This window comes from Gracilinanus agilis, chromosome 4 (genome assembly GCF_016433145.1).
Source record: "Gracilinanus agilis isolate LMUSP501 chromosome 4, AgileGrace, whole genome shotgun sequence".
NCBI lineage: Eukaryota > Metazoa > Chordata > Mammalia > Didelphimorphia > Didelphidae > Gracilinanus > Gracilinanus agilis.
Genome location: NC_058133.1, coordinates 80275054 through 80301308, shown reverse-complemented (window position 1 = coordinate 80301308; position 26255 = coordinate 80275054). Strand labels below are relative to the sequence as shown.

The window sequence follows — 26255 nt, the reverse complement described above, 5'->3', positions numbered from 1 at the left end:
AGAATTCAATTCTAGGTCCTCTCAATTGAATGTGTATGAAAATTACACAAGTGATTTTGCAGCAATGTGGCCAGGATTCCCAATGTAAATAATTTCCATTCCACCACTGGGAATGCTTCAGGGTTCAATTTTCTTTCTTCCATTTGAAGGGAAATCATTAGGAGGAAGTACTTTCTGAAATATTTTCAATATGTTGCTAATACCCACTTTGGCACAGAACCTGTCTGAAAGATGTCTCAAGTTCCTAGATATCTGGCAGGTATTTTTAGTTAGGTCAAGAATAATTAGTTTAAACTTAACAAAACATAGATTTGGAGTTAAGAAAAGAAATGGAAGCACTAAGAGAAATTAAGGAAGCAAAATATTTCACAAGTAAAATATAAACCCCAGGAATCTTGAGTCTTTTTTTGTTGTTGTAAAGGTGGGGCTTGGTTGAGCAAATCAATCAAATGACCTCACCTCATTTAAAATATGATTTATTAAAGACATGAGAGCATGCTTAAATTAATCAATCAAAATCCTTAAGTGAAAAAAAAAATCCTTGATCATTTGGAGTGATGTTGCAAAGGAAGTGTGTTTGTTTTTGCTGAGGAAACATGTACATCCTAGGGGTCATCTATAAAATATCAAGCTAGTTCAGGTCATAGTTTGGATTAAGAAGGGATCAGGAGGGAGCATTACAACAAAAACCCCAAGGAAGAATAATTTGGGGATGGAATAGGAAGATAAAGCCTCAGCTTTGCCCTTAGCTTAGGCCTCCTCATTATCTTTCAAGCTTCCAAAGGTCCAAAGGATTTAAGACTTCTCATCTGTGTCCTAATATCATCCTCTGGGACAATAACTGGTGGTAACATCTGTATCAGGAACCAAGAAAATACTGGATGAAATGTAGGAAGACAAATTCCTGTCTCTCCAAGGAAATATGCCATACCAAAGGACAATTTCTTGAGTGCCCCTCTTTAAAGAGAAGACAACTTCCTACAACTAGGAGCTGAGTTACCTCTTTGCAATAGGTGCTCTCTAAGCTTGCACTCAGTTTCCCTTATAGTCTGTATGTGTTGGTGAGAGTGTATGTTATAGAATTTTAGGAAGATATTTTGTGCCAACTCTTTTTACTATGTTAATAAACAACCCTGCCTGAAAGCTAATGAATCTAACTAATTGATAATCAATCCATAATCATTAGGGATAACTCAATGGAACGGAGGTTCAAAACAATAGCATTAGAAATATTATTAGCCCTCAGGAATATCCTAGAACTTTGATGGGGAGATATAGTCTTGAAAAGGGGAATCTGAGAATTCAAGTGGGAGTTAGAATAAATACACTTAGAGTTTATATGTGCTACACATTTATTCCTAGAGCAGTGATGGTGAATGTTTTAAAGGGGCAGGTGATGTGAGAAATTCCCTCAGGCAAGGGGGAGGAGAGCAGTCCATGTTCCTCTGGGTTTCTAGTAATAAAGTCTGTGCTAGGGTGCCTAGAGTAAACAGCCTTCGGAAACACTTCAGTTGTGAATTTGTTTCATGTACTTATTAAATTATTCTTCCTCTAATTCATCTTCCTACTCCAATGTCTGTTCTTTTCCATCCTTTAGTTTTTATTTCTTCTCTCTTTCAATTTTTTGTAAATTGCTTTAGAATCTATTAGGATTAAAGTCAAAAAGTCTTTAGTAAACATGTCTTAAGTATCTATCTGGCTGTGATGGCACAAGCCTTTAATCCCTGACACTAGGGATGCTTTTGTTGGTAGATCACTTGACACTGGGAATTCTGGGCTGCAATAGTGTCAAGTTCAATCTGGTCCTTAACAAGTACAGAGCTAATATGGTAAGTCCCTTGGAGAATGGGGTAGTCATGCTGTCTAATGAGGAACAAACTGGTCCATGTCAGAAGCCGCAGATCAAAGCTTCCTTCCTGAGTTGTAATGAGATGGAACCATGAATGGCTCCTTTCCTTCCAGCCTGGACAAGATATACAGTCTCAGAATAACAATAACAATAACAACAACAACAATAATAATAAACTCACCTGCTATGTACAAGGTATTATGCTTGGTCTGGGAATGTAGAAAATAATATATTCTGTATTTTCAAGGAATTTATTATCTACTGGGAAGAAGATACACATTTATAAAGTGAAGGCTAAGCATAATATTTGGCCCCTGAGTGAGCCTGGAAAGGATTTCAACATAGAACTATGAGGAGTACATTCTAGGCATGGAGAGGAGATGTGGTGGTGGTGAAGGAAGGATGAACAGAGTAAATACAGTGAGGTGAAAGATAGCATGTTGATTTCAGAGAACCAACTAATAGTCATCTCTTACTGGAACACAGAATATGGGAGAGAGAGTAATATGAAATATGGTAGGGAAAATTAGTTAAGGCAGACTTTGGAGGAATTTAGATGCTAGATTAAGAAGTTTGATTTTATCCTGTGGGTAATAGGATTAAAATTAATTATTCCATTTCTTTTTATTTCCTCTTCAAAAAAATCATCCTATTTAGTTGAAATGTAAGATTGTCAAACTCAATTGATGAACATCTATCAAGTGCCTACTATGTCAGGCACTGTGCTAAGAACTTGGGATGCAAAGAAAAACAAGATAGACCTCGAATTTAGGAGCTCACAATCTAATGGGGGAGACATGTTCAGCAATATAGGAAATAATTAGTAAGAACCATCTCTTCCAGTAACATGTCTTCTAATTGGCCATTGAACAAGGAGCTCAATTTAGGGTGTCAACAGCTTAAGATAATATTTAAAGTGAGAGAGTCTGAACTTGTGATTTGACTACTCCACCTACCAATAGAGGTTGACATCTCTGCAACTTACAGTCTTAGAGAATTATTTAGAGCACTAATTTTTAAGTCAGTTAATAAACATTTATTAAGTACCTTCTATGTACCAGGCAATGTGCTAAGCTGTAGGGAGACAAAGAAAAGCAAAAGACAGTCACAGCCTTCAAGAGACTCGTAATCAAAGTGGGAAAGAAGTTGAAAAGAGGAAGGAATGGGATGACTGCCCTGGATCCCTCCTTAAATGGAAGATCTGGGAGGAGCTCTCCACTTACCACATTCTACTTTCCTCTCCAATCAGAAGAAAGAAAGGACTCCAGGGACAGGAGGCACTGAGGAGGTCTGAGTTTCCTGCTTGATGTGATCTTGTAGGTTGTGAGATTCAGATGATGATATCTAGAAATACAATCAGGTGAGCAGTGATGAGATGGCTGTCCTAGGTACCCTCCTTAAATAGAGGATGTAGGAGGCACTTTCCACACTTACCCAGGTCATAAAGCCAGTATATGTCAGAAAAAAGATTTGAATTCAAGTCTTTCTGAAATTTAGGCTCAATCTCTACCCACCTGACTAAATATCTTTTTAAAATATTTATAGATAGCCTAAAAACTATGATTTTTGACATCTTTTGGCCCATTTTTTGCCTTTCTGCTATTATCACTGCAGATATAGATGTTGGTCCCACAGGATTAAAAATTTTGTATTTTTCTTTGTTTCAAAGGCATATGATGGTAAGCCATAGTCCTTAGAATCTCAGAAGAATTGAAGTTAGGAATCCCCCAAAAGGTGATGGAGATGCATTTAGTGCTTTTTGTAACACATTACAAACAGGAATACAAAAGCAGTATCAAGGATATCATGAAAGAAACATGCTCAAACTTGAAGATGATTTTGTCATGAGACAAAAATAAAGAATAACTTTATTGACAGCTTGTATGTCCTATTGGAATTCTCCCATTGTCAAATGGATAAGAAGAAGAATCCAAGCATGTTAAATATATTCCCTTCAGCAAATATATGGCAGGATAGGGACAAAAGTAATAGAGAATGGGAAGCCAAAGATAGATTGCAATCTTCATTACTGGAAGGAATGCTCACCTAAATACCATCTAAAGTCTTTTGAAGAATTAGAGTATTAAAGACAATCAATATGCCATGGACAGATCTTGTTTAAAATATCATTTTGGCTTCATTAAGAGGAATGGCTTAGAGAGAGACTTAGGGAGAGCACTTAGAAAACTATAGGGAGTATCTTAAAGGAAGAATTAACACAATGTAGCAACTAATTAGAGGTGTGAAGATAAGGGAAAGGGGAAAAGTCAAAGAAGATGCCCAGGTTTTGAGTCTTGGTGTATAAAGGAAAGTGACTGTGGGTAGATACATGAATTACTGTAGAGTAGATCACAGAATATTAGAATATTAGAGCTAGAAGGGTTATCTTGTACACATCCTTCCTTTTGCAGAAAAAAGAAATTGATACACAAAGAAGTAAATTGACTTGCCTAACATTCAAGGAAATATAAGGACAAGAAAGGAAGCAGGTTAGTCATTTAATGAAAGTGAAGGATAAGAGATGGATGATCTCAGTGTTGACATGGTATCCACACAATGGTACGAGACTTAAAAGACCTCCAGAGCACCAGAGGATTTATGTGAAAATATAGACAGGAATCTCATGGTAGTAAGGAAGTATAAGTAGGCTATGATTTGTGTTGATAGAAGAATTCACATTTATGAACACATGGATTTATCAAAGTTTAAGTCATTTTATACAAGTGTGACTATAACTCTAGTCTATTAGAGCTAGAAGGAAACACAGTAGAGGGGTTGTGATTTTGTTTCACGTACTAATTAAATTATCATCCTTCACTGTACTGGATTTGTGATTCCATTAACATAGGGAAATTCCAAGAAAATTCTACCTGCCAATGCCAGTTGACATTTTTTCTGCATCTTAAATGATCTTAGAGAGTTGCTCAGATCACTAATAGGTTAAGTGATTGCCCAAGTGTATATGCCAGAGGCTGGAGTTAAATGTTAGATATATATTCAACCCCTTCATTTTACTGATGAGGAGACAGAACAGTGAAATAACTTGTTTAAAAGCTCATGCAAGGAAATCTAGGTAACTCAGGCTTGGAGGGAGGTCCTGGGTTCAAATTTGTCCACAGACACTTCCTAGCTGGGGTGATTGTGAAGATAGCACTTAACCCCAATTAACCAGCATGTAATTGGAGTCAATCAATTCCAAGACAGAAGTTAAGAGTTCAAAAAAATAAACAAAAAACTCATGCAGCTAGTAAATGAAAGAGGCAGTTTTTTTGCCTTGAAAATTCAGTATTCTTTTCACTACTCAAATTTCTACATCTATATTCAGAAATTAGATTCAAAAACATTTTTTAAACTTAGCAAGCAAATTTTCCAACAAATATGAACATTTGTACACAAAGAAGAAAAATGGAGGATTGGATGTAAAACTACACATCTTCATTATGTATAGCTTGTCTTAAAGTAAAAATTACTTCCATCATGATAGTTCCAAAGCTAACCAGCTTAACTGTTCTCTCCCAACCATTTATTCTGGGCATTGTTTTTTGATGCTTCATTGAAGTTCTTATAATGTTTTTTTACTTAAGTACCATAATGTAAGCATAATGACATATATAATTATGCAAGTCAATATGTAATACAGTAATATGTAATTTGTAAGCCAATTCACCTCTTTGGATCTCAGTTCCTTTAATTATAAAAGGAAGGAATTGGACAAGAGGATCGTTCTAATTGAAATATTCTGCCCTGTGATCTGCCATGTAATATAAGTAATACATCCATCATCTACCTAACTCGCCAAACATTAGCAAGGCTTACTACGTATAAAGCATTTAATTGCTGAGGAATATACAAAATTGCCCTTATCTATGATATTCAATATGTCATAAAAGATCAGGAAAGTCATTGTTCAATGAGTGCTGAGTTGCACCAGAAAAATGGCATGGGGGGGGTCTTTTTTTTTTCAGAGTCGAAGAAGATTATCATTAAATTTATTTCCAGCTCTACAATTTCATGATTCTACTGATTGCAGAGACAATCCCATAGAGAGTTAACTTTGGAATCAAGAAGCTCTGGCTTTACATCCTTATTCTGATATATATTGTGGGCAAATGACTTAACTCCTAAGTGCTCCTACCCTCCAAAATTCTCTAAACTTCAAAGGAATTGTCAGAGGGAATTTCATTTCCAGTTTCTATGCCATGGATGAAATCATAAATCCAGAAGGCCCCTTCCTCAAAAGAGCAACAACAACAAAAACCTGTCTCCACTGCCTAACTGGGGATCAACTCAGTCTCCCCAAACTCCAGCTTCCCTTGAGAAAATAGTCAATAAACATATATGAAATCAATGTGATACAGCCAACACTTTGGTAGGTTCTGGGGAATAACAAGAAATGAAACAGTTCCAGCAAGCCCTCAAGAACTTTACTTTGAGGTAGAGATAAGGAAAGAGAAAACAAGTACAGAAATAAGAATAAACGCATACAAAAGAAAGACAAAGTAATTGGGGGTGGGTTGGGTGGGTTTTCTGGCTAGCAGCTCAGGGAGGTGTGTGTCAGTGTCTATATACAACTTCATATGGAATGTACATAAGGTAAATTTGTAGGGAAGTGGGACATATTCCGTGTAGAGATTTTTCTTTAAAAAAAATGTTTAGAAGAGACAAAGTGGCTTCTCTTCACTTTTGAAAATCCCCTTCAGCTATTAAATGATTGTCAAGTCAGTAGATGCCTCATTCCTAATAGAGAGAGATGAAAGAACGTGGAATTGACTGTGCAGTAACTCACTGGTTGGGGAGAACAAAAAGCCTTTCTTGGGGGAGGGGGTGTGTGTGTGTGTGTGTGTGTGTGTGTGTGTGTGTGTGTGTGTGAGAGAGAGAGAGAGAGAGAGAGAGAATGTGTGTATGTGTGTGTACGTGTGCGAGCGCGCGTGTGTACACACTGGTGTCTAATGGCACAGACAACCACACCTCTGAGCTCTCGGTAGGGACACCTCTGGGAGAAAACCTCACACCTCAGTAAGCACACACCGAGCCCAACAGGAACTTTCCGCAGGAGAGGGGACAAACAACCGAATAGGCACGTTTGTTTGAGGCTGTCTCGGCTGACCAGGGGACCGGGCAGGTTACAGAGTTTGTACATTTCCTAAGCCCCAGGCTTCTGAGCTGGAACTGGAGGGAGGGGAGGGGTGGGTAGAGTGGCTGGACTGGTGGGAGAGTACATAAAACTAGTGTAAGGTTTGTGTGTGCTCTAGTAGACTGGTTGAGCCTAGATCCGATCTTCCCACTAGCAGCCTTCCCTGTGGTGAGCCGGAGAGACGGCGGTGGCGGTGGCTGTGGCAGCCTGAGGAGTAGCAACCACAAAAGCAGCAGCAGCAGCAGCGGCGGCGGCAGCAGGAGTAGGAGCAGGAGCAACCGGCTCCAGCTCTGCAGAACAGCACTCCCACCCCTTGATCCCCACCCCCTCTCTCTCTGCCCAACCGCGCTCAGTCTCAGCTCCTGCTCTGCTCTCCACGCTGGGCTCTGACTTTGGGGAAGCCTCGTTCTGTGCTAGCCTAGCCAGCAGACTTGTCCGGCGCGGAACATGGCTCAGCGCCCTGCCACCCCTCGCGCCTGGTCTCGCCTGCTGGTCTTACTCTCCTTGGCTGCTCTCTGGAGCTGCCTGCGGGCGCGCTTCGCAGCTGAGGCAGACCCCAAAGACCCGGAGGCAGAGGCGGAGATGGTGGTTTTCCCAGAGTCGCCCTGGCAGAGACCCACGGTGTTCGTGACCATCCTGGCCCGCAACGCTGCGCACACGCTGCCTCATTTCTTGGGCTGCTTGGAGCGGCTGGACTATCCTAAGGACAGGATGGCCATCTGGTGAGTTTGGGGGACTAGAGCAGGAGAAGGAAGGTTCGGCTAGGGCTGTCCCCCTCGGCGTCCCCGGGAAGTAAGGAGAGCAGGGCATCCATGCATGCCTGTCTCAGACTGGAGCGCACCAGAAGGAGAGGGCAGGGGAACCGGCCCATGTGTGAGGTGGGGAGATGGGAGATCCTATAATTACCAAAGTGAAGGTGAAGGAGGGAGGGCAGGAGGGAGAGAGGTGCACTGCTTCAACCTGGCGGAGCGGGGGCCGGCAGGGGAAAGGAAACAACGTGGTGCTACCAAAGCTCACGCACATCTCAGCCTTCCCCGGGGCTGGAGAAGCCAAGGAGGCTGGAGTGGCGAGGGCCACTTCGAGCTCCTGAAGGGCGACCACCGAGGGCGGGAGAGAGAGAAAAGAAAGAAGGCGAAATCTCGATTTCGGACTTGAGCTCGAAAAAGGGGCTGCGCCATCCTTTTGGAAGCTTGGGCATCCACTCCTCACACCTCGCACAGGCCTGAGAATACCTGCTGCCGGCTCGTCCTTACTTCTGCTGACCCCTAGCACTGACTGACGGCAACCGGGAATCTGGCTCTTCATGTGCCCGGGGTGGCTGGGTTACTACGTCCCATCTTTCTCATATCCCTTTACTCTTCTCCAAATCCCCATTCACTTCCAAACGTTTGTTCCCCCTCCCATTACCAACCTCCTCAGCTTTCAAGTTTCCGCCCAGTGTCAGGTAGTTGGAGAGATCTGTATTCCCAGCGTTCAGCACGGTGCCTAACACGTAGTGAGCGCTAAATAATTTTTTTGTTAATCGACTGAGAAACTAAGAGGGGAAGTAAGTGAGAGCGGTGTTTCTCTTCCTCCATCTGGGAGGTTTTGCTTTCTCCTTTCTCCTCTTAGAGCAGCATCTTCTTTTCGTGAATTCCCCAGCCTCAGATATGTAACTCAGAACCGGACATCCCATGCCCAGCTATTTGTATCCTAAAGGAGACTCCCTCTGGAAGGTAAACAGTTTTTCTGTTTCTTTCCCAGAAGGAAGGAACTTTGAGTTCCAGTGGAGTTCTCCAGGAGTCACTAATGCTTTAGGGAGGCAGAGGGGCGTCGGGGTAGGTGTCTGAAAAACCACTTCCCGGCAGTGATTTCCTAAAGTAGGGGAATGGGGAGGGGTGATCTGCCAAACAGCCCTGTGGATGTATAACGGCCAAGGTGAACTGATTTGTCAGGTGTTTGCCTACCCAGGAAAGACAGGGAACTGATAACGCTTTCCCAGTTTCTGCCTGCTGTTATTACCAAGAGGAAACATATCCCCCCAGAAAACAGGCTGCAAGACCAGGTTGCGTGGTGGGGGAAGGAAAGAAGCCATCAGCCCCAGCTGGTTTAATTTGATGGCAGACGTAGGGAGGATAGAAAGCAAACAGAGGTAATACAGTACAGTATTGTACATGCCTGGAGCTGTGGGGAAAATATATGGACTTTGTATGTGGGATGGATATGGATGTGTGTAGGTTTGAAATCATAGGGATGAATTTTGTAAAAACCCACCAGTGCCAAAGGAGAATTGATTCTCTAATATTAGTGGGTTATTATTTCAAATGAAAGCCTACAAAGATATCTATATAAAGTTTTTAACTTTAAAAAATACTACAGGACTTAATAGTTGAGTGGTCAACAAAGCAGGTGATTTCAGTCTGACTTAAGTCAGGTAAGAATTAATGTCTATGAGTGATCAGTTCAAAACCCACAGGTAAGTTATGTAAGTATGCTTTAAAAAAAAAAGTGAACCAAGCAGAGGATGAAAGACCTCTGATCAGTCAAGAACCCTGTGTTCTAGTCCTAGCTCTTCTGATAACTAGTTATCTGATTGTGGGCAAGTCTCCTACCAGCATCAAGCCTGAGTTTCTTCGTCTGCCAAATGAGCAGTTTGGGCTAGATCATTGCTTATGTACTTTCTTTGCCAAGCTAAAATTTTATGGTTTTATGACATGTGTTCAAAATGAAGCATGTACTTTCAAGCTCTCGATCTATGAAAAGGTTTAGCTAGTTAGGAGTTCTGGTAGCGTATGACCCAACGTCCCAATTAGAATTGGACTCCCACTCTCTGCAGACCCAGCATCTTTTGGCTTTGGAGTCAGAGAACCTGGAGGATGAAGATGTCAGAGTAGATAGCTCTGAGGTATCTTAGCTCTATCGTCCTTTATAGCTATGTTCTTTCATGTTTTATTTTGTATTTCACTAGTGTTTGAAGGTTAAAAATATGCTTAAGGCTCTTTTGATGTTAAAGGAGCCCCCTGCACTAGGTGCTGAGGCCCTCCACTTTAGGAAGTATTGGTCCTGATGTAGAAATTAGAGCCATTTGCTGGGTTGCGGTGAAGCTGCTACTGCTTCTGTTACTGCAGTAGAGGTAGGATTATATAGTGTGTAGATCACACATCTTGGAATCGGAATTGTTGAGTCATTTTTCGGTCATGTCCAACTCTTCATGACTTCATTTGAGTTTTCTTGGCAAAGATACTGAAGTGGTTTGCCATTTCCTGCTCCAGCTCATTTTATAGATGAGGAACTGAGGCAAACAAGATTAAGTGACTTGCCCAGGGTCACACATCTAGTAAGGGTCTGAGGCCAGATTTGAACTCATTAAGAGAGGTCTTCCTGACTCAGGCTTTGCACTCTATCTACTTTTCCACCTAACTGCCTGGAATCATAGACTGAAGTTCAAATCCTGCCTCTCACACTCATTACCTGAAACTAGGGAAGGCAAGGCCCTTAGGCAATTCTGCAGGACTTATTTAATAGGTAGTAGACAGGTTGGGATCTGCACTGGTGGTAGGATATCCCACAATGGAAGTTCCTCACATTTCCAGATCCCTGCTGTTATGATATTATTTCTCTTAGTAGAGAAGGCACCAGCATAGTGGCAAAGACCTAAGTTGACCTTAGTTTGTTCCAGATAATCACTTAACTTCACTGAAGCTCAGTTTTTATTATCTGTAAAATGGCAAAAATAATACATTCATTATCTATCTGCTTCACAGGTTTTTTGAGGGGAAAACACTGTAAAAATGAATGTTGTATAATGATAACTCTACGATTTCCAAAGTGTTGAATGTCTACCATTTGGTGCTCACAACAAAAGACTCTTATGACTGTAAGCATGGCAGGTTTTTCAAAGAATCACTGTTTTGAAAGGAAAGAAAGGCAACAAATATTTATTAAGCACCTACTATGTGTCAGAAGCTTTACATATATTATCTCACTCAAAGCAACCCTGGAAGGGGGCAGCTGGGTAGCTCAGTGGATTGAGAGCCAGGCTTAGAGAAGGGAGGTTCTAGGTTCAAATCTGGCCTCAGACACTTCCTAACTGTGTGACCCTGGGCAAGTAACTTGACCCCCATTGCCTACCCTTACCACTCTTCTGCCTTGGAGCCAATACTGTGTATTGGCTCCAAGACAGAAGGTAAGGGTTTAAAAAAAAAACCCTGGGAAACAGGTCATTATTATCACCCTCCTGTACAGCTAAGGAACCTGAAGCAGACAGTGGTTAGGTGACTCCCACAGATAGCAAGTATTTGAGACAAAATTTACTCAGGACTTCCTGACTGCAGGATTCTCTCTCTATTCTGTCACCTGGGGTGAGAGGCAGCCTTATGGATCAACTCTCTCATTTTATAGGTAAAGCATTGAGACCCAGAGAGGAGCCTCATCCTTTTAAACTCATCCCAGTTTTCTGATTTATTATTCATTAGGTTCTCTGGCCCTTATCCACCAGAGAATGCCCGAAAGGGAGCCTTTTCTGTGTAATTTAAGTGAAAGATCTGGTCAAATCATTGTGTTCAGACTTCTCTGGAACATTTTTTTCACCTGAAATCCCCCAGCAACATGAAGAGATAATGAAAGTGGATATTAAGAACTTTCAGAATGTATTAACATTAGAAAACAATCAATTACGGAGTTTATACTTTTCTCATTAGAAAAGTGAACTAGGTGGCATGATGGATGGAGTACTGGCTTTGGCAGATCTGACTTCAAATCCAGCTTCAAACACTCACACAGCTATGTGACTGTGGCCAAGTCATTTAACCTCCATCAGCCTTAGTGTCTTCATTTGTAAAATGGAAATAATAATTATACTCTCCTAGCAAATGAGATAAAAATTGTAAAGCACTTTGCAAAGCTTAAAGAATTATAAAAATGATAGCTATTATTATTTGTTATTTCTTTGGGACCACAAAAAAGGGATAACTTTCTGCATCCAGTTTTCCTATATCTAAATGTCCTCCTTAAGTTCTTTCTTCAACTATACTACATTTACAGATTGCTATGTACCCCAAATGGGGAAAAAAAAAGATATTTCATACTCTAAGACCTGTGTAACCTTTTAGGTTAAAACAGGCGATTGAACAGTGCTATTTGTTACTGAAGAATAATGACTTAGTTCTAATGCCTGGGGAGGGGTGGAGGAGGGAGAAGCAAATTTTCTATTGTGTGTTTTCTGTTCAATTCCATAGTGCTGTTTAGGCATTTCCTTAGCTCTGGAAGGCTGACTTTGGTCCTCGTTGCCAACATATGATGAAGGAGAGCTGAGCCAAGTTTCATGAGGATATTAAAAAGAAAGAAGGATGAGGGAAAGCCCTTGGACCAAAACACACATTACAATTTGTACTTTTGGGAACTTCTTGGAGAGCTTTTTGCTTCTTGTGGTATAGCTGAAAACAGGATGCTCTGCACATGGATATATGACTCTAGGTATATAATTACAGTATAATATGGTCATTTTATTTGGGTAGAATTTTTTTGATGTAATCTCCTAAAATGAGATTTGTTTTACATTTGTTGTTTGTTGTTTTTTTCTCAGAAAAGATTTTTTCAAATGAGCTCTCCATAAAGCAAGTTTTTATTTGGATGAATACAAACACTGACCAGTTTCAGAATCTTTGTAAAGTCCTACTCCTTTGGAGTAACAATTCTGTTCTTTCATAGCATGGACACAATATTCTTTGATTATTATGGGTCTGTCTCCAACTTTCCAGTTTCATGGGGTCAGGCTGGACTGTTGGTGATTGTTTCATGACATTCCTATAGGCAGGTTTACAGAATTCCTCAAACTGTTACTAACAATAACATTTAGTTACAGTGGCATTCCTTTTCATTTCACAGTATGGCCACTAGGTGTGGAATGTTATCCTTACTGGATGGTGTCAGATTTTAACTAAAGTGCTCTGTGTAGTTCATCTATCTCCATAATAATCTTCCCTTCTCTTTGTCCCTCATGTTTCCTTTCCTTCCCAACAAGATTCATTTACTCTATCTTCTCCACTATGCTCCTCATTTCTTTTCCCTTTTCTCTCTCACTGCTTTCTCTATTAAAAGGCAGTTCTTTAAATGTATTTATAAAGACATCCATTTTTATTCTTCTCACTACCAAAAAATTACAGTTACTTGCACATTGTCATGTCATCAATTGAAGCATCTCACTACTCAGCATTTGAGAAAAGAATAGATCCATTTCAGCGAAGTAGGAACTTGAATCTTTTAAAATTTGTATTGATCTGCTTTGGTTTTGATACAATAGACACATGCTAATATATACACAAGGAAATATCTTATGCAATATATTCCCCCTCCACCAATTTTTTTTCTTCACAATTGTCATTAATTAATTAATTTTAAAATTTAACATTTTTATTTAGAACATTTTTCCATGGTTACGTGATTCACAATCTCCCCTACTCCCGCTCTCTCTTCTCCTCCCTCCCCAAAGCCAACAAGCAGTTCCACTGGTTATACATGTATCATTGTTCAAAACATATTTCTATGTTATTCATATTTGCAGTAGAGTCATCCTTTCATATCAAAACCCTAATCAGATCCCTATTGAACTATGTGATAGAGCATATATTTTTCTAATGCATTTCTGGTTCCACAGTTCTTTCTCTGGATGTGGATAGCGTTCTTTCTCACAAACACCTCTGAATTGACTTTGGAAAACCTTTTTTTTTCTCTTTGTAGTTTCCTCCATGAATTTCCTTGGGTTCCCCTTGGGTTAAACTTTCCTCTGGGTCCTGAGGATGGAAGGCTTCTTTATTGGTGATTCTTTCTGTCATTGGGGATCATGAACCCTAAAACCACCACCAGTACCCACAGAACACTCTCTTTACATTTCTCTAAAGATGGTCCTTCTGTTGTTGTCCACTCCTGTCTCTGATTGTTAGTAAGACTTCTGATAGCTTGGATGGAACTTAAGGATCTCTGGAGTACACATGGCTACCTTTTGGATAATTCTATCTCTGTTGGGATCATCTAAAACTAGGAAAGAATAAACACGAAGGAAACAGTTACCATGTACTCTGTTTACCAAATACTGGAGACAAAATGAGGGCTGGGGATGAGGATAAGAATAGGGAAAGGGGAGCCACCTTCTTCCTCATCTGACAACTCAGAGAAATTCTGCCTCGCTCACCAGTAGGAAGGAAAAAGAGACCAAAAGATTAGCAGGTGGGCCCTATTCTATATGAACTCAATTCTAGTTCAGCCCTTTCTGAGTTATCAGTTCTTCTTGATCCAGAAGTTCACTATCATACTACCCATACTAACTCCATGGCCAGAAACAAGAAACCCCAAAGTTCCAGCTGTGAGATTGGAATCAGGCAAGAAACAATTTCATTTGCTCTTTACAATCTCTTACGAAGGGAAAATATGGCACACTGGAATGATTAGACCTTCTTCGGCTAGTCCTCTGATGACATTATCAATAGTTCAGTACCCACATTATCCTTTTTATTTGCCAGATTTTTGTTGTTAGGAAATAGTGTCCTTCTTTACATTGCCATAATCATGTACATCATTGAATTGATAAATATTTATTAAGCATCTTCTCTGGGCCAGGCACTATGCTACTTATTGGGGATACAAAAAGATGCAAAAGCAGGCCTTACTCTCAAGGAGCTTATAATCTAGTGAGGAAGTACATGATTCTCTTGGCTCTGCATTCTTTATCCTGCCCTACTTCATAAAAACATTCCTATGTGGCTCTACATTCTTTATATTCATTTTTATGATATAATAATAGTTGATACATTCATATGCCACAGTTTGTTCAGGCATTCTTCCCTTTCCCATTTTTGGGATGCATTGTTTAACTCTACCTTTTTTACTGTTACTACTGTTACTTTTGTTACTAGTATTACTAATGCTGAATGAATATTTGTGTATCTTACTGTTAATAATATCCTTGAGGTATAATTCCAACAGTGGAATCATTAGGTTAAATGATAATAATAATTTAGTAACTTTGTGGTTTAGTCATTTCTGACTCTTTTTGACCTCATTTGGAGTTTTCTTGGTAAAGATACTTGAATGTTTTGTCATTGCCTTCCAGCTCATTTTATAAATGAAAAAACTAAAGCCAATGGAGTTAAGTGACTTGCCCTTGGTCACATAATTAATAAGTGTCTGAAGCCAGATTTGAACTCAAGAAGAAGAATCAAGCCTAGTACTATCCACTGTGCCATCCCAGTAACTTTTCTTACATAATTCCAATTTGTTTTTAGAATGATTGGACCAGTTTACAATTCTACCAATAAGAATTACTGCTTCCCATAGAGAACATGTGTGTGTGTGTGTGTGTGTGTGTGTGTGTGTGTGTGTGTGTGTGTGTGTGTAAAACCAGACAACACTAGGAGCTATTTTAATGAAGTAAGTAATGCTGTCTCCTTTACTTTGTCTTAACCATTTTTGTGATGTTTAGTTTCAGAGTAATCTTTATAGGAGGATTGTGAACAGAAAAGGCCCCTTGCTGGGAGCACATTTATATAACAGAATAAAGAAATGTCAGCAATTATTAGCAACAAACAATTAAGGCAGACTATTTAGGCAGACTGTGGCTTCAACCTCTGGGGGGTCAGTATTGGTGTAGAGAGTAGGTCAATTCCTTTTTAATCATTAATCTTAGATTTGCTTTTTTCCCCTAGACTCCTTCTTATTCTTTGAGAAAATTCTAGCCAATCTCTAATAATTCTGAAAAAAAAATTGTTCCTCAATTCAGAGACACTGTGCTGGATAGTGGAAGGATCCCTGGCCTCTTAGATCAGAGGAGCAGGAACTTACTAGCTTGGTAATCATGGCAAATTATTTCACCTCCCAGAACCTCACTGTTTTGTCTGTAAAAAGAACACAATAGTATTTTCTTTTGTGAAGGAAAGTAGTCAACAAGCCTGAAAACACTATTTAATATGAATTCTTCCTTTAGGTGAGAAAATTGACGCAATTAAACAAGCATTTATTAAATTCTAACTATATATCAGTCAGCCAATAAACATTTAATTGTCTACTGATCCATTCTAATAAACATTTATAATGCCAGGCGCTGTGCCAAGCACTGGAGATATAATTAATTAAAAGAAAGACAATTCCTGCCCACAAAGAGCTCATAGTCAAATGCCAGATACTGTTAAGTCAAGTCATAAACTTCATCCATTTTTATAAATTATCTAGAGGGTAAAAAGGTTGATAAGTTCTGTTCCTATAGTTCCACAGATGTGCAAACGGAAACTCCAGATGATTAAGTGATATCTTTCAGATCTCTTCTGAATCAGTGTTTGAGCCAGAGGAACACTAGACTTCTGATTCTGAACCTTATGTACTATTTAGATTGATTAATTTGTAATAAACACACCTTGTGTTGTCTTTAAATGTTATTTAACACACCTGAGACATCTATTTGCTTTTTTCAAAGACCTAGTTTGACTTATATCGCTTCATTTTCCTCGAGTGGCTTGTTTCTTTAAGATCTTAGGTATGTAAAAGTGTACTTTTTGCTGTTCTAGTTGGGGCATCTCTAGCAAACAATTTGGACTTTGCCATCAGACAGAGGCCATTCACTGGCTTTGTCATTCTTGTCTCTATGAACACATGGGTAGCAGCAACGTGTCAGCATTATCTTGAAGAGTAAGCCTTGTTTCTTCATGCATCAGGATGGATTTCAGATCAAATGATATCCTTCCAAACTTAACAACATCTATATACAAATATAGATGGTTCCAGGCACAAAGAACCTACTAAGTGCTTGTTGGCTGAATGATGCCCATCATAAAATATTTAGCTCCTAACTTTAATTTTCTAAGAAGGGTTCCCAAGTAACTGCCACAGCTAATTTCCAAGAGAAATTAGCAAATTTGTATTTACTTGTATATGTACTTCTGCTGGCATTTTTATTCATTGGTAAAATTGCCTTCATTAGGTTATTGAAAAAACTATTTTTTTCTCTGAAAATTGCCACTGTATCAAAGCCACATTTGGCATATGAAAAAATGTTCTAAATCACTACTAAGAAAAATGCAAATATAAAAATTCTGAGATATCATTGCTCACCTATCTGATTGGCTAAGATGATAAAAGGGCAAAATGACAAATAAAAGAGATGTGTAAAAATATGGACGCTCTTGGTGGAACTGTGAGCTGATCCAACCATTTTGGAGAGCAGTTTGGAATTATGCCCAGAAAGTTATAAAACTGTGCATTTAGACCCAGTAATACTACTCTTTGAGTCTGTTTTCCAAGAAGATCAGAGAAAAAGGAAAAGAACCTATATGTTCCAAATATTTATAGCAGTTCTCTTTGTGGTGTTAAAGAATTGGAAATTGTGGAGATGCCCATCACTTGGGGAATGGCTAAACAAATTGTGGTATTTGATTGTGATGGAATACTACTGTAACATAAGTAACAATAAGCAGGTTAATTCTTCTAAAATTTGGGAAAGACCTACATGATATAATGAAGAGTGAAACAAATAGAACCAAGAGAATATTATGTGCAGTAACAGAATTAATACTCGAATAACTTAAAATGTCTACCGCCAGAGAAAGAACTGATAAATGGAAATATGAAAAACATGGTTTATACATACATACCTGGAAATAAAATTCTTAAGATTTTAAATTTAAAAAAGAAATGAAATAAAATACATGTTTGACCACTTTTAAAAAAGAAAAGCTGCTTTTTGGAATACAGTTTATCATTTTGCCAAACTCATTCATAATGGGTTATATTATTATTATAAGACACTATGACCAGTCCTAGAGACCTGAAATGTCAGTAAAGGAAAACTCTCACTGATAAAGTCATATAATTTTAGGATTTGGAAGTGGGATAGATCTTAGAAAACATCTAATTCAGTCTTTACAGGAGAGGAAACTGAGGCCCAAGAGAAGTTGAATGATGTTCCCTCAGTCACACAGATAACAGCAGCAACAATAGCAAATAGGCAGGTCTAGGACCCAATTCCCAGACTTCTGATACTAAATTTAGGGTTCTTTCCATGACCTCACATCTAGCCTATTAGTGACAAACATCAGCTTTTTCATGGATTTGAGCTACAACAAATGTAGGGTCTTCTTATTGGATACAGACCTATGACTAAGGTCTGAGCCCCATCTCATTGATTTTTTTGTATATGCCTCTCTATTTATTTCTTTGAAGACATATCTGTAACTAATATCTAATAGGCTGCTACTCAAATGGGCAGCCAGTTTTCAAGTGGTGACAGCTTTTAAGAACTACTAGGCTGGGCTAGCAGCCAACCAATGATGTAGTGATGAATGGGTCAGGATCACATTACTGCCCCTTAAACTACCCAGTCTCCTGCTAGGGAAGTTGTTTCAAACTTTAAAAAGGTAAAAACAAATCTCCTCACTGTAAATAATAATTGATGGGCCACGCTAGATATAAAGAGTGACTGTAAGTCATCCTCTGGGATTTGCTACTGCTCAGAACCTGTGAAGGCACAGGGTTTGTGGTTTTGGCCTTTGCTGAGTCTCTTTTGTGAATTAAAGCTGTGGATTGGACTGGGCACGAGGGTGGGATGTTTATTTTCTTACATGTGCTATACATATATCCCTTACAAACTTGAAGTAATACCTTTGTCATTTTCTTAGCCAGCATTGAATTGAGGGCTCTGGAACACTTTCTCAGTCATAGTGGTGCTTTTCACTCTTTCTACAGTTGTGTTTTGCTGGTAAAAAAAAAAAGGGTGGGGGGGAGAAGGAAAAAAAATATTGTGCACGACCTGTGTCAGATCCAGCAGGAAACTAAAACCAAAACTAAAACCTATCCCATTTTCTTAGATCAGGGGTTCCCAAATTTTTTGACCTACCACCCCCTTTCCAGAAAAAATATTACTTAGCCCCCCTGGAAATTGTTTTTTTTAATGTTAATAGCAATTAATAGAAAAGATAAATGCACCTGTGGCCATCACTGCTTCCCTAGATCACTGCAGCATCCACCAGGGGGCAGTGGCACCCACTTTGGGAATCACTGTCTTAGCTGTTGGATGCCCTGATGAGGCCCTTTGAAAACTCCCCCAGCCTTCTAATATATGTCTGATGATTAATGCTTCTAGTCACTTTGAAATATAAAGCTCAGAAACATTAGTCTTACTGGTAAACATTGATCCATGGTGGGTACTTACTGATGATGTGACATCACTCAGTTCTGTGTGTAGTACCAGAAAGATATTTCTAAGGAGACTGAGATAGGCGTTGTGATAGTGTGGAGAGCACACTGAGTTTGGAGTAAGACAGTCCTAGATTCCAATCCAGCCTCATTCACATTGTTGTATGAGTTGGTTAGTCTTTTTAAGCATCAGTTTCCTCATCTGAGAATGGGGCTAAGGATGCCTAAAATATCTACCTTTCAGGATGAGACTTAAATGAGATGATGTAGATAAAGCAGAGGTAAAGCCAGCTCTTATTCTTTTCAGAAGTACCTATTTTAATTTGGTAGGTAGATTGTCTTCCATTCTTCTACCTTCTATAACTGACTCTGAGTCCTGATCTGTTGAGAAATGACAGCTAGGTTGGAAGAGAAAACTCTCTTTAAATGAGACTTTGGTGTCTTGTTGCCAAAAAGACTCTTGGAGCAGACCACACCAAATGGACATCATTAGGCATTGGGCATTGATTAAGTACCTTCTATATGCCAGGCACTGTGCTAAACACTGGGCAAAGAAAGGCAAAAATATTGTCTGTCCTCAAAGAACTCCCATTCTAACAAGGGAAACACCATGTGAACAATTATGTAGAAATGAGCTATATAGAAGATAGGGGAAGGGATAGTTCAACATTAGGAAAACCATTGGTATAACTGGCCATATCAAAAATAAAACCAATAGAAATCTTATGATTATATCAACAGATGCAGAAAAAGCTTTTGACAAAATTCAATAGCCATTCCTATGAAAAAAGACTAGAAAATATTCTAATAAATAGGAGGTTCCTCAAAATGATAAGTAGCATCTATCTAAAACTATCAGCAAGCATTTTCTCTAGTAGAAATAAACTAGAAGCCTTCCCATTAATATCAGAGTGAAGCAAGGATGCCCTCTAATCATCGCTACTATTCAATATTGTACTAGAAATGCTAGTTATAGCAATAAAAGAAGAAGAAATTGAAGGAATTAGAATAGGCAATGAGGAAATGAAGTTATCACTCTTTGAAGATGATATGATGGTATACTTAGAGAATTGGCCACGAAATGAATCGAAATAATTAACAAGTTTAGCAAAGTTGTAGGATATAATATAAATCCACATAAATCACCAGCATTTCTCCATACTACCAAAAATTCCAATAGCAAGAGTTGGAAGAAAGCTAATCGCAGCTCTTTTTGTGGTGGCAAAAAATTGGAAATTGAGGGGATGTTCATCAGTTGGGGAATGGCTGAACAAATCTTGGTATATGATTGTGACGGAATACTATTGCACCATAAGAAATGATGAGCAAGATGATATTGGGAAAATTTGGAAAGACCTACATGAACTGATGCAGAGTGAAATGAGCAAAACCAGGAGAATACTGTACACAGTGACAGCAATAATGTACAGTATTCAACTGTGAAAGACTTAGCTGCTCTAAGCATTACAATGATCCAAGATAATTCTGAAGAACTTTTGATGTAGAATAGTGTTGGGGGGTTGAAAGGGGATTACAAGCAGTTCAGTTCCCCTTGGGGGTGGGAAAATTGAGCGAAAATGTAGTGAGAAGAGCCAGAGACCCAGTAGGTTTATAGTGGCTGATCTGAAGTGCCATCTGCTGATTTTAATTTTTATATCACTTTTCTCAAGATTACATCAATGTTGGCATGAATTCCATTCCCACCATACATCTTATTTTTGGAGACAATGTGTTAGGTGTGTTTGACATATCTCTTGGGCTACAGTGGTGAGAATGTACAGGCCTTTTCATGGGAGACAATTTCTTCATATTTCATTCGTTATTCTTTTATATTAAATTGCTGTACCATTTCGGGTCAGGGAGGGGGGAGAGGGAAACTTGGAGACTGTTCTGGCCTGTTCTTTCAGGCACCTATATATGGGAATCTGAGTTAGAGATTTAAAATCTTTAACATTAACTCACTATATGCTGGTTTGTTGTGAAGTGACTTCTAGGGGAAGTTTCTGTATTATGGGGATTTACTTAGGGGTTTATTTGGGATAGTGTATAGTCTGTGACTGTGATTGTTCTTGCCATGAACCTGTATTGTTTTTCTGTGCTTCCCTGGGGCTGAATAAAGATACTGATTGCAATAGTTTCAGTAAAAAGTGAATGCTAGTGAGAAAAGAGTCACATAGGGGAAACTGAGTGAGAAATTTCCATCCTTCTGACACCTGCTTTGCAGGTTCCAGAGCTGGTGACGAACTGTGTTAAACATCATGGGCTTTGATGGCTTCATGCAAAATAGAATGCTGCTCACCTACAGAGAAAGAACTTAAGGGGTCTGAATGCAGGAAAAAAGCATACTATTTTTCACTTTATTGTTGGGTGTTTTTAATTTTTGGATTTTAGGTTTATCTAAATATTCTCTCACATCATGGCCAATATGGAAATATGTTTTGCAAGATCAACATATATAACCCAGATCAAATCTCTTTCTATGTCCAGGATGGAGGAGAAAAGAGAGGGAGGGAGGCAATTTGGATATTATAATTTTGGAAAATCTATTCAAAAATTGTTATTCCATGTAATTGGTAAAATAAAATATTAAATTTTTAAAAGATGTAGATAGAGAAATCCTATTTAAAATAAACATAGACAATATAAAATGCCTGGGAGTTCACCTGCCAAGGCAAATCAGGAGCTATATGATCACAACTACAAAATATTTTTCACACAGATAATGTCAGGTCTAAACAACTGGAAAAAATTGTTCATGGACAGACAAAGCCAATATAATAAAATAACAATTCTACCTAAATTAATTTGCCTATTCGGTATCATACCAATCAACCTACCAAAAAATTGTTTTGTAGAGCTAGGAAAAAAATTCATCTGGAAGAACAAAAGGCCAGAAATATCATAGGAATTAATGGTACAGAAACAACATGAAAATGGCTTAGCAGTAACCAGATCTCAAACTGTATTATGAAGTGGCAACCATTGAAACAATATGGTACTAGCTAAGAAATAGAATAGTGGATTAATGGAATAAATTAGGCAGTCAACATGCAATAGTAAAGGACTATAGTAACCTAGTGTTTTACAAACCTAAAGATCCACGTTTTTGGAAGAAGAACTTACTATTCCACAAAACTGTTGAGAAAACTAGAAAACAGTATGGCAAAAACTAGGTACAGACAAATACTTCATGCCATATACTAAGTTAAAGTCAAAATGGATGCATGATTTAGAAATAAAGGATAATACCATAAAAAAATTAGAGGGATATGGAATAGTTTATTTGTTGGATTTGATATGGGAAAAATTTGTTTATTTTTGATAAGGGAAGAATTTATGTTCAAACAAGGCATAGAGAACATTATGAGATATAAAATAGATCACTTTGACTACATTAAATTGAAAAGGTTTTTGCACAAACAAAACCAATGCACAAGATTAGAAAGGAAACAAAAAACACTTTTTATAGCAAGATCTACTAACAAGGGCCTCATTTCACAAATACAGAGACAACTTAATCAAATTTATAAGATTATAAGGCATCTCCAATAGGTAGTATTTCCTTATCCTCCCTGGTAAGATGTTTTTACTTACTTAGTCAACATTCAGCCATTTCATTCCTTGTAAAAGTCTACTACATTATAGCGATCATGACTTAAAAACCAGTCAAGATGTTGCAAAACTACAGCCAAGAAAAACTCTAAATTTTCATGTCATCATGACACCATAAAATTATTTAGCTTATTATGTGTAGACACCATGTCCCAATTCCTTTCCGGACAGAAAGGTCTTTTTTGGTTATATGCAAGAGAGAGGCAGAATAGGGACATTTTTGAATAAGATAGAATTTATGGTGGCTTGGAAAGGGAAGTAGATTTAGAACCAAAAGACCTAATTTGAGATCTTGACTGAGGGGATTGACTAAATGGCCTCTAAGATTACCTCCAACACTACATCCTAAGAAATATGGAATTTCACTTACAAAATAGCTAGCAGACATGATCAGTTAAAAAATATTATGAGTTCCTCCTCTACTAGTCTTTGACTCTTAATGTTTTATTAGCTATATTTGAGGGACTTGGGGATGTATTGAGTTTGAGATCACGACTCTAAGGTAATGAATGATAAATTTTTAAAGGGTACATTTATTTTGTTTGTTTAGTGATCTCAATTAAATTAGACAAACATTTATTAAGCACTTATTTATTAAGCATTTATTAAGAAGGAAGAGATCTAAGTAAAGTGTTTTAGGAAAATTTAAGGAGGGAGAGTAAATTAACAACTGGAGAAAATTGGGCAAAGCTTTCACAAAAAGAAAAAGTGATATCTATGGTGAATCTTGAAGGAAGATAAAAGGGAAAAGGTAGAAATGAGAATGGAATAGTACTGTCATGAATATTTTTGTATATATGGGACCTTTCACTTTGTTTTGGACCTCCTTGTATGCCCAGCAACATTAACATGCAAAAGCTGAATTCAAAGATATAAACATTTTCATTTTAGTCACTTATATTGAATAATTCTACATAACTTTCCAGAATGGTTAAACTAATTTAATTCACAGCTCCACTAACAATGTATTAGTGTACTTGTCATTCCACATCCCCTCTCATATTGACTATTTATGTCTTTTGTCGTCTTTGCCAATTTGGTGGACATGTGGTGAAACTTTAGAATTGTTTTAATGTGTGTTTTTATCATTAGAGGAAAATGAAGCATTTTATAGTTGATAGGACCTTTGACCTTTCTCTTGTAGAAAACTGTGTCTTCATTTCCTTTGACCATTTATCTTTTAGGGATTCTAGGTGTCTTTCATATAACTCTCCTTCATTGACTCATGTTCCAGCCACACCTACTGCTAAGAGCTCCTTAAGTTTGACAGGCCATTTACCAGCGCCATGTATTCATACAACATACCATGAAACATACAGACTGCCTCTGATTTCTATAAGATCTTGTTCCTCATCTGTACCTTTCAAAATCTTTTTTTTTCCTTCAAAGATCTGTTCAGGTATCAGATCTTTGCCATCTTTCTTGTCTCTGCAACTGAATGCATTCTTTTCCCCCTTAGCTAATCTTTAAAAAGCTTTTCTTTCCATCCTATATTTATTTTCCCCCACATAGCCTAACTTCATTAAGAATCTGTCTATAGTTAATGCCTTTACTTCTTTATGAACTCCCTTCTCTGATAACAGCTCTTCCATATTGGCTCTAAGTGCTACATAACCAAGAACACTTTGAGATTTTTGGAAGAGAGAGTTGTGAGTTGACCCTTGATTAAAAGCCTCTGTGTGATAAGAAAATAGTAATTTTTCACTTCCCTAAAAAGCAAATACTCATTTGTGTCCTTTGGGTAGGATACTCCAATTTAGGAGTGTAATAAGAGTCAATGCACTCACCCAAGGATCTAAAGTAATCATTCATAGAATCCTCTTTAGACACATTTTGTCCTGATTTCAGGGATGTGCCGGAGCAAGATCTACCTACAGGATTGGAGCCTATTGTTAAATTTTCGATGTGAGAATTTACACTTTTAGAAATCAGCAAACTATAAATCAGGGACTGATTTATTGTTTTGTTAATTACTTAGACTTAAGAAAGTGATGGAGAAAATGCTGACCCTGTAGATTAAACTTAAAAATGTGTCTTCCATAATTTTTCTTAGAGAGTCTGAGAGTTGTTGTTAAATATTTCCCAGGACACAGCTGCCATATTTTGACTCCACTACTGCTTGTGTTTCTTTAATTTTTCTCCTTCTCTGACAAATCTAAATGGTCTCTAAATTAGCCTTTTGGTGGAGGCTGGCAATTTCCCAAGATTTGTATACTAAGTGCCCAGTGCATCTCTTGGCTACTGTACTGATCTCATGTAGAGGCTGAGCCAGCCCTCAGTCTTTACCAGTTAGGAATTAAAATACAATTTCCTTGGATATTCATAACATTTCATTTTGTCTTAGAAATAAACTGCATTGAAATTGCACTTTTATTATGTTGTTACATGCTGATTTTTTTTTAAATTAGATCTTGCAGACACCCCATGAAAATCCCAATTATTGGAGACTTCTTCCTGCTTAACAGAGCCTTTGCTGGGGAAAGTTGAAGCTCAAATGCTAATTCCTTCATCCCAAAACTAAGGATATGTTTTTTTTACTATTTGGTTAAAAAGGTTTTGGAAATCTTATATTGTATACTGTAACAAGCCTGTGCCCAGATTTCCAAAAATAATTTAAAAGCTTTTGAACAAACAAAATGTATGTCTGCACATAATATTTAAGTTACTTCCCTTCTCTGAAACTGGTTTCCCATCTGTAAAATGAGGGGGTAGGACTAGGTGATATCTAAGGTACCTTCCAGCTTTGACTTTAAGTGACTGATTCTTCATACCTGGTACAGTAGAGACGTAACGGTCATTTTTAGCAACAGAGAATGTTAAACGTGTCTTTTATGCAGAACTGTGATGTGCTTTTGGTTTGAGCCTGTAGAGGATTAAAATAGCTATCAGATATAGAAGCAACCTAAGTCCAGGACATCTTTCCTTTTGGTATAACAATGGCTTTTTTGGTCAAAGGAGATCGCTACATCAAAAATGTGTGATTACGTCTAGTCCATCCTCCAGTTAGCCAAAGATTATGTTCTCCCAGTAGATGGGTTTTAAAATATAAATGTAGACATGCATATATATGTATGTGTGTGTGTGTTCATCCTTGCTTTTACATTTTCTTTCTTTTTTTTTTTTTGATGAAGTGCCATGCCATTTCTCTAGGGATAGAACTTTTGCCACTACTTAAAATGGCTTTGCATGTTAGCTTCTTCTGTTTCTGAATTTGCATGAATAGTGCTGCCTTTGTCCTGTGGCTTGACATAACTTCAAAGTCTTGTGGGGACATCAAAGATTCCTTGGAGCCTTCTTTTCTTTCAGCAGAATGAAAACTCAAGGGTATTATCTGCAGGTGTCTATGGGGTCATGGCTCCATTTTTATGCCCAGTTTCTCCCCCCTCATCTAAGAGGATATTGTTCATATGATTTTGCATTCTCTCTCTCTCTCTTTCTCTCTCTCTCTCTCTCTCTCTCTCTCTCTCTCTCTCTCTCTCTCTTTCTCTCTCTCTCTCTCTCTCT

At 38.2% G+C, this 26255-nt stretch overlaps 1 protein-coding gene across 1 annotated transcript in view; it reads left to right on the top strand.

Moving 5' to 3' along the window:
• Window positions 1-7430: 7430 nt before the first annotated feature.
• COLGALT2 (collagen beta(1-O)galactosyltransferase 2) overlaps window positions 7431-26255 on the top strand; it is a 124932-nt gene continuing 106107 nt past the window's right edge. Inside the window, exon 1 of the mRNA XM_044674903.1 lies at window positions 7431-7705. Coding sequence (XP_044530838.1) covers window positions 7431-7705 — 275 coding nt within the window. The remainder of the gene's footprint in view (window positions 7706-26255) is intronic.